Raw genomic sequence first — 9,683 nt, 5'->3', positions numbered from 1 at the left:
ATGAGATATATATTATATATATATATATATATATATATATATATATAATTTCTATCTGCTCATTTCTTCTTTCTGTGTGATTTATTCTTCCAATTTGTAACAGCTGCCTCTTCATACTGGTTTCCTCCTGTGATTCAGGGTTTCACTCTTACCTTGATTCATTTTACCTTCATCCAGTTTAGGGCTGTAGATAGGATGGGCATCAAGGAATACATCAACTATCAAGGGACTCTAGGGAATTTACATAAGGGAGTGATATGATCAAATATTTTAGAAAGTTGCTACACAAAGTATGGCCCATTGACTTAACAGCATCATATCACATGACAGCCTGTAGTAAGGCAGTCTTATTCCCCTTCCTAAAGAATGAGCATCTGCATTTTTACAAGATGGCCCAGTTATTTGTACACACATTAAGATTTGATTAGCACTGACCTAAGTAATCCCATTTTGGTAGGATGATGACAGACGGATTTGGATTTGGGAAGAAAACCCTAAAGGTAAAAGGTTACCTATTCATTCTTTTCATTCTTTCTGTGATATTCAGGGTAAGAACTGAAATATACAGTATGAACTAAAAAAGTCATTGTTGCAGAGTTGAAAAATATTTTTTCACTTTTCTGAAAGTTTAAGTGAGCTGAACCTGGAGCCATTAGAGATTTTACTATATATAGTAAAGCATATATTTGAGTCTCAACAGGTAGTAAGGACCCCAGAGGCTACCATTCTGTTTCCTTCAACAAAGAATTAAAGCCTTGTAGTTTATCAATTCAGGAAGTGCTACCTGAGATTACACTCTCTAAAGTACTTCCAAAACAGTAACTAAAATCACTTTCAAGTGCCAAGAGGAAGTCTATAGTCAACAGCTACCCAAAGACATGTGAGAGTGGAATTTTTCTTGCTTGCCTTGCTCTACTATTCTCGTTAATAGGATTTCTTTCTCTTCTGTGTAGACCTCTAGGCAGAAACCCCTTTTATGGTTTCACTTCTTAAATCATTACAATAAATTTTTGTAGAGCACATCTGAATTCTTCCAAATTTTGAATCAAAGGGCTGTGTGGATATAGGACTCTTCCTGTAAAAACACTTCCTAAATACTTCTAACTGAAAATCCTAAAGCACTCCACCCACTCCTCCAAGAAAATCTCTCGCTCTGATTGGAAACTCTGAATTGTGTGAATCATATAGTAGTGAACACCCGGGGCAGGAAATTTATTGTGGGTTGCTCGGAGAAAGCAAATTACCTCTACTGTAACATAAGAGCCTCACAAATTGTGTCTCAACAAGAATTTACAGATAGAGTCTGATCCTAGCAGACAAGAGAATGCAGTGAGGATGTCATTTAGTCACTCCTAGAAGATCTTGTACATAAAAGTAAGACCAGGCATCTGCAATACCTACCAATTTCAAAACTACCATCAATAACTCCCACCAGCGAAGAAGGGATATCAAACCTTCTCTCTATCTGAGTAATGGTGCTCTTCAGGTAGCCTTCTGCCAATGCTTTGGCAAAGTAGACGAAAGACAAGGCACCCAAAAATACCTGGAAAATAGGACAAGTCACACTTAGTCTGACTCCAGCTTGACATACACGTGGAAATTTAACTAAATAAATAGACAAACAAAAATGCAAACCAAAGAACAATGTAACAAGCTTGTTGTCACTGAAGATTTCTCTCAAGCATGGGTAGAGGCTTTCTTCAGCCTCAAGCTCAGGTAGATTCCTAAAAATACAAATCCTGAAACAGATTTCATTCAGAATGTGTGTCGAATTCTGTTCTTTCCCTTCTTTTCCCTTCCCTCAAAGGACATTTGAAGGAGTCTTGGCTTTGGAAGGACAATCCACTGTATGGTAAAGTGGAGTTGAAGGAGCCATTCCCACATAAGAAAATAAAACAAGAACCATAATTCAAACATTTAATATCTTATCACAAGTCTCGTACTCATGAGTGTGGGTTTCACAGTGTTGATGCATGCACCAGCAGGAGGCACGGTAGACCAATGGGGTACTACTATCCTCATGTTTAAGTTCATGTTCAAGTTAAATTCACACATTTGAATATGGATTTTTTTAAATAGCTGGCTTCTGTATTTTGCTAGACCTGAGTCTGTGATGGGGCATCCACAGAGGAGGTGAGCATTTATACGAGAAAACACATATATTTGCTGAGTGAATGTTTGGTACAAAGAAAGAACAGGAACTTGGGAGTCACAGCGAGCACCATTTAAAAAGCTCCCCTGCCCCTTATGGTGTCACAAGGAAAGTCAAAATTTTCATTTATAAAATGGGAATAATATGGATGTTTTATAGATTAAATATTATAACTATAATGAGCATAATATCTGGTACATGGTAGAAATTGAATAAATGTTAGTTTCTTTTCTCTCTTAGTTTAGGAGGGGCATTCAAATGAACCCAGAAAGTAATATTTAGTAATTTAACCTACAGGGTTGGGAGAGATGGCTTTCACCGCCTGGTAAATTGTGGTTTTAATAAATTGCATCTAAGTTCACTTTTTAAAAAGGGGAAAAAGGGGCGCCTGGGTGGCACAGAGGTTAAGCGTCTGCCTTCTGCTCAGGGCGTGATCCCGGCATTATGGGGTCTTCCCAGTGTTATGGGATCGAGACCCGCATCAGGCTCCTCCACTGTGAGCCTGCTTCTTCCTCTCCCACTCCCCCTGTTTGTGTTCCCTCTCTCGCTGGCTGTCTCTATCTCTGTCGAATAAATAAATAAAATCTTTAAAAATAAATAAATAAAATAAAAAGGGAAAAAAATTCTTGCTTCTAACTACATATGGGAAATATGTAATTGTACAGAAATGTGAATTGTGAAATTGCATAGCACACATCTGGATGGAGAGTCAACAACATAGCCCCCACCTAATTGTTTTTTTTTCCCTCCCACCTAATTCTTTGTGACTCTTTCATTCACTACTTATGGTTTTTTGTTTACAAACAAAATTGTTTGTTACCTTTAGTTCACCACAGCATCCGTGCTCCTCCTTTGAAGAAGAATATTCAGTTTTAAACGAAGGTTGCCCAACAGGTTGCGTTGAACTTTTGCAAAATAACTGGATATTTTCTTTGGATGAAGTGTCCATTATGAAAATATTCTTTGATCCTGTCAAAGTTGATTTCAAAAGTAAAAAACAAAGAAAAAAAAACACCGCAAAAATTAATTCGAATCCACCATTTATTAAATAATGTTTTTATTTCACAGATCACAATGCTGGAGACATGATTTCATGTGAAGCTACCTTATTTTACCACAGTAAGTTGGCAAAGTTTTTCAATTAAAATTGACCAATACATTTGATTAACTAATCCAGCTATTGGGACTCTCTAGCCAGCATTCTTTCCCAATCTCTCCAGTTTAAGCCTCATTATGGCAAAGAATAAATTTAAATGTTGCCTTTGGAATAAATAATGAGGCAGAATTTTGCTAACTTTGTGGTCTTGCCAGCTTAAACTAGAAGCAAGGAGGAAAGGAAGAGGAATTCAACCATTGGAATATTGATTCCTGAAAATTAAGACATTAAAAAGCCTTTAAATCTATCTTTTTTTTTTTAAGATTTTATTTATTTATTTGACAGAGATAGAGATAGCCAGCGAGAGAGGGAACACAGCAGGGGGAGTGGGAGAGGAAGAAGCAGTCATAGTGGAGGAGCCTGATGGTGGGGCTCGATCCCATAACGCCGGGATCACGCCCTGAGCCGAAGGCAGACGCTTAACCTCTGTGCCACCCAGGTGCCCCAAAGCCTTTAAATCTATCTTAACAGAATGGGTACGAAAGACTGATGACCACTGTAGATCTCTGTAGCACACTGTAATTCCTATAGGTTTGTAGCATCCAAAGAAAGGTATAAAATATGGCAAAAAAGGAGGAGGACCAATTTATGTATCATTTTAGTTTGACAGATAAGGAAGCAGCATTATTTGTGCCTCAGGCTTACATTTAATTCAGGCAAAAATTACTTTAGCCTGCCTTGAAGTAAGAAAGATGGCCTCCCCTCCTATGTATGTTTAATTTCCCATCTCCCCATCCTTACCAAGCCCTAGACAGAACCACATACTCTGAACCTATTTTCTCCCTATTCATATCAGTATTTACATGTACGACCCCTTTAGGATTTTGCATGGCTCAATGTCTGCCTGAAAAAGTAATGTAAGTGAAGAGATTAGAAAACAAAATAACTTCTGGGTCACCTTAATGTTTATCAGATGATGCATTTGCATGTTAAATCTCTATCATCACACTAATTAAAGGAACAACATTACGAGCGAAATTTAATGTACTGTGGTAGAAACTTAACGCTTATTCTGCTTATGTGTATATTACCTTAACTTTATGTAATTCTTATTCTGTATTAAACCTCATCCCTCCCAGTTTGAATTCACAGATAATTTCTCAAAACTGAAAAATCAATTTTATTTTGAAATATAGAATTAAATATCAAAAGAAAGACGTGAACAATTACAAGTAGAGGGGATTCCTCCAGAGGGTAGCAAATGAGTTAAGAAGGGTATAGCAAGGGCCTATTAAAAAAAAAAAAAAAGATTTTTAGATTATTTGATTTTTAGATTATTTGACAGATAAGTTTACCTTAAAAAATAGGCAAAGGAAAGTTGAATGAAACAGAAAAAAGTTAAAAACCAAAGAACTAAAGTAAACAAAGAACAGAAAACACTAAGGAAGATCAAAAGACACAAAAATACATTAGTGAGCTCTAAACATAGATGTTTAAAAGTATAAAACATAGAAATTATGCACAATATATAGAAATAACTTTAAAGTCTTGACCAAATAGATAATTTTCTAGCAAATATTAATTATCTGTTAATACAGACCAGAAGAGAAAAATAGCCAAGGAAGACATTAACAAAAATACTCTAAAACTATCCCCTAAATAAAACTATAAAGGGTAGATGATGTAACAGGAGTGTTTTATCAAGGGATGTCCTTTAAGGTGAAAATAGTAGGTAACTGAAACAGACAAGAATCTCTATTCATTTTAAAAAGTCACAATTATTTTGATAAAATCTCATTAAGATAGTACAAGAAAAAAACATCAGATGAAATCTAGAGATGCTAAAATTTTAAACAAATACTAGCAAATCCAAATGAATTTATATTCTTTAATTATGATCTAGTTTAAAATGTAACAATTATTATTAGGAACGTTATTCACCTAAACGATCACATTAAAAATTCAACATGTTATATAGGTCTCTCAAAACATCGCATTGTATGCCATGAATTTATACAATTTTTATTTGTCAATCACATCTCAGTAAGGCTAGGAAAAAAGAGGAATTCGAAGTAAAAAATAATAAAATCTCACTAGATGCAAAACATCAGGTGAAAAAATTCAACATCTATTCTTGATTTTTAAAAAACAAATTCTAAGAAACTAAGGACATAGAAATTCCTCTTTACCATCTGTCTGATACCAATGGCCAACTTCGTACATTCACTGAGTCCAGAACAATGTTTTGTCAGAAAAATGAAAAGGGAGTTCAGGAGACACTGGGTTATGCAATGTTAAATAGGTTTCTCACTGAAAGACTACTGAGTACCTTTAATTAAACTGCTAGAGACCCACTGCTAATAATAATAATAATACATAATAATAAAAAGTCAAAACAACTAAATGACCTAAACATCCAACAAATTATGGTTTATTCATGCAATGAAATCTTTTGAAGCCATTAGAAATTACTGTACAGAAGTAAATATAGCTATACAGAGTATTTTTATTATAGAGATGATTTTTTAAAATGCATGGTATAAAATAATATATATATAATATTCTATTTTACAAAGGAAGCACACATTTTCACATGTGTATATTCATAGAAACAAAGTTTCAGAAAGTCTTTACAGAACAGGTTAACACATTATTTCTGGTTGGTGACAATGCAGATAATTTCTTCAAAAATGTTCTGTGTGTCTCTATTTTCTAACTTTTCTATAATGAACGTATAAAAATATTTTAAATATTAAAGGTATAAAAATATCACCAAGCAAGAAATACATACCAGAAACATTTTAAATATCACTCAACTTGGCCTGCTGTTTCAGGGGTTCAATATATTATTTCAGGCCAGTCATAATAAAGCCAGTGGACAGGAACATGCAAATTAATTCTTTAATAATTAAATATACTATCACTACACTAAATATATCTTTAAAAAATTCAAAGGGTGACATCCAGAATGCCAATGCTAAAGAGAAAAACAATCATGTTGAAAATAATATTAAAAACTTGAGACACCAAAGCACATTGTCTTCTTATACTTGGAGGTGTTGACACAAAAATCACTCTACCTAGAATCCAGAAGTGATAAGAAAAACAAGAGAACTATCATCATCCTGGTTGATGTTGTGTTAGGGCAAAATAGTACCCAGCTTAAAACACTGACACTGCATATTTTTACTGAAAATATAATTTCATCTTGATGGCTAATTTGCATGTCATCTCAAGGATAATATGTTTCAAGGAGGCTCTGTTTAAGAGCATTGAGCTTTTCAACCCTCTGTGAAAGGAAGGGGAAGGAGAGCTCAAGGACCTGAATGGAAAGATCCTCCAGATTCTCTCTCTCTCCCCATTCATTTGCAGTCTCAGAAGCAGAGCAAGAGTACACAGTTATTGAGAAGGATTTGCATTTGCAAATCCTTAATTGTTCTCCCACCACTTGAACGGATTCCACCAGGAAAAGAGTTATGGCAAAGTTGTCATCCAACAGCCTGGGTTGGAGCGTATCTTATTCTGGAAGCCAAAGAAAAAGAAGCCAAACAGTTTTTCTCTATTTCACTTTAAAAAAAAAATTGAATTCTCTGTTCATATGGGTTTGAAAACCAATCTCCCAGTCTTTAAAGAGCACAGACAGCCTAGGAAGGTTGTAACCAGATCGTGCAGATGCCCTGAACCTCTGTGCCCTGATCCTGTGACATAGATTCCATCCACAGTCAAACCCCAAAGGCTGCCAGAGAGAAGTCAGAAAGCAGCCACCCCATCACCTTCTTCTCTTAGTCATCCCATACGAGGAAAACCTCTGCACTAGCTTGTCTTCTGGGCACCAAGTAATCTCATGGTACTTGCTAAGAAGAAGTGTGTGTTGTTCAGAAAGCTCATTCTGCGCCCCCCTCCTTCCAATACAAGTAACTATTTGTGTCAGATTCAGATTGAATAAGTACTATTTATGTGCCAGATGAATGATACACTTTTTGCTAATCCTTAAAACATCTCAACAAGGTTAGCATCCAAAGTCCCATTTTATAGAAAATGATACAACTCAGCGCAGTTAAGTGACTGGACAAGAACTACCCAACAATAAGTTATCAGAATTGAAATTTGAACCCAGATCTGAGTTGACCTCACTTTACCCAGTGTCCTTTTGCTATTTCTATTAACCTAACAAGGGCCCCAACAACTTTGATGGTGGGTTTGGATAAGACGCATGTAAGTGCAGAACTGAAGGGCTGATTAGCCTCTCTCCTATGAGACTCGGATGTGATCATCACAGAATAGGAAAGCAGAGAACTAAATCTTACCTGGAGGTGGAGATCAAAGACAGCCAATTCCTCTCAAAGTGCTCAGCGAGAGGCTGGACCCCACTCCACCGACTGAGAGAGGAAACTGGGGTGAATTCTACAGCAGCTCTGAGCAGTTTTGCCAGGTGGGGAGAGCCTGGATGGACACAGACAGAGCAAATTAGGGGAAAGAAAAGATGAAGGGCATGGTCTCACCCCTGGGCAATTTCGACTCTTTCCTCTTTCCTCCTGGCCTCTTTTCTCTGGCAGTCTGCAGAGAACAGACCACGCTGGCAAAGCCACTGACGTGCATCTAGCTCCCGGAGCACAGAAAGAGCTGAAGCTTTTGAGCCATTTCTTTGCAACTTGCTGCAAGTTTAAGGCCACACGTGATAAAGCTTTCTGTATGAGAGAGTGGAAAGAGAAAAGACCACTTGTGATCTTACTTGCTGATTCCCAGAAACACAACTCTGCAGGGGGTAGAGGGGAAGGGAACAGAAGCAGGAGGAGGGGCGGAAGTTTGTAACAAAGATCCCTCCTTCTCCTTCCAAGAAGTTTTTAAGCCAGCCACTCCTTGAGGACATCACTGGGATCCTTCTATTAAAAAAAAAAAAAAAAAAAAAAAAAAAAAAAAAAAGCTCAGTCTCTGCATGGTTTCTTTTCCCGTTGGGATTCTAGAATCTTAGGGACCGCATACCAGGTCAGGATCAAGGCGCTGCGGAGTTCTCTCTAGAAAGGGTTAATTCTCAGACACATGATCAGTTGCTCACATCCAATTTATAAGGGTCTAATAGAAAAAAAGAAAAACACTGCATTTTTGGCATCCAATTGTTTATTCTATCTAAATTCCAAGGAGAGAGAACTCCTTGCACTGAAAAATTCTACAATAAATTCTTTTTTCCAAGAGTACCATTTTAGGAGATTCTGAGCAGTATTAGCTTGCATTTGGTTTATAGTAATAGATGAATTTCATACTGGTATTACCCAAGATCCACCATACTCTTAAATGGCTGCGACTCTGGCCTGGTCACTAAACTTTATTGAATCTCAACTTCCTCGCCGTAAAGCAGAATTTTCATTAAAAACAAAACAAAATACATTCATGGGGTTGTTTTAAGGATTTAATGATATGATGTACTCAAAAGTATGTTTCAAATAACAAAGCACTAAATTACTGGAAAGTATCATCATTAGATGTATAATTTCAGTTCACACAATGGTAAGGATCATCAACCAATAATCAAATACGATTATAAGCACATTTTACTACTAAAGGAAAAAAAGGATACAAGGAAAATAAAGAAAATAATAAATCTTACAATGAAGCAGTGGTGCATTCAGACTCTGAAAGACCAAATATTTTATTTTAGCAATCAAACCAACCTTTGCTAGTAAGCAAGTATTGCAATAGGTCTTACACTTTTCAATGCATCTAACAGGTGGCCGTTGATACATTTAGGGGGAAACAGTGTTTACTATCCTCACCGAGAAATGCAATTGTCCCCTGAGAGTGTAATTTAGCCTACCCCCAATTTGCTCAAGTTCACTCTCTACCATGGTTCCTCTTTTGACCTCTTGAGTCCACAGTTCATGTTACAGTTTTGAATGTACATAATACTTACTATAGATAATATCCAGAGCTTCTCATGTATATAGTCTTGCATTGGACTGTATCCTTCTTCCATACAGCAGACCAGGGGTCAGCAAACTTTTCCTGCAAAGGGTCAAATGGTAAATATTTTAGGTTTTGCAGGCCATATAATCTCTATCAAAACCACTCAACTCTGCCACTGTGGTTGAAATTAACCATAAATGAATGAGTTCCCAAGGGCTGCAATAACCAAGTACCACAACCTGGGTGGCTTAAAACAGCAGAACTTTGTTATCTCAGTTCTGGAGGCTGGAAGTCCAAACTCAAGGTGTCAGCAGAGCCATGCTCCCTCTGAAACCTGCAGGATCCTTCCTTACCTCTCCTACCTTCAGTGCTTACTGACAATTATGGGCATTGCTCGGCTTGTATATTTATCGCTTCAATCTCTGCCTCCGTTGTCACATGACCATCTTCTCTTGTATGTCTCTGTCTTCTCCTGTTCTTAAAATTAGTGAATTAGGACCCATTCCAGTGACTTCATCTTTTTTTTTTTTTAAG

General features: G+C 36.7%; 1 protein-coding gene across 1 annotated transcript in view; it reads right to left on the bottom strand.

Annotated features, from left to right (window-relative positions):
• The window catches only part of SLCO1C1 (solute carrier organic anion transporter family member 1C1), a 60,877-nt gene extending 51,194 nt beyond the window's left edge, over positions 1-9,683 (bottom strand). Inside the window, exons 1-6 of the mRNA XM_019807318.2 lie at positions 9,157-9,683; positions 8,232-8,321; positions 7,981-8,131; positions 7,556-7,691; positions 2,973-3,121; positions 1,402-1,543 (exon numbers count right to left, since the gene is read on the bottom strand). Coding sequence (XP_019662877.1) covers positions 1,402-1,543; positions 2,973-3,101 — 271 coding nt within the window. The 5' untranslated portion in view covers positions 3,102-3,121; positions 7,556-7,691; positions 7,981-8,131; positions 8,232-8,321; positions 9,157-9,683. The remainder of the gene's footprint in view (positions 1-1,401; positions 1,544-2,972; positions 3,122-7,555; positions 7,692-7,980; positions 8,132-8,231; positions 8,322-9,156) is intronic.

This window comes from Ailuropoda melanoleuca, chromosome 16, assembly GCF_002007445.2.
Source record: "Ailuropoda melanoleuca isolate Jingjing chromosome 16, ASM200744v2, whole genome shotgun sequence".
Taxonomy (NCBI): domain Eukaryota; kingdom Metazoa; phylum Chordata; class Mammalia; order Carnivora; family Ursidae; genus Ailuropoda; species Ailuropoda melanoleuca.
Note: the sequence above shows the minus strand (reverse complement) of the source record. Positions and strands in the feature narration are given on the sequence as shown.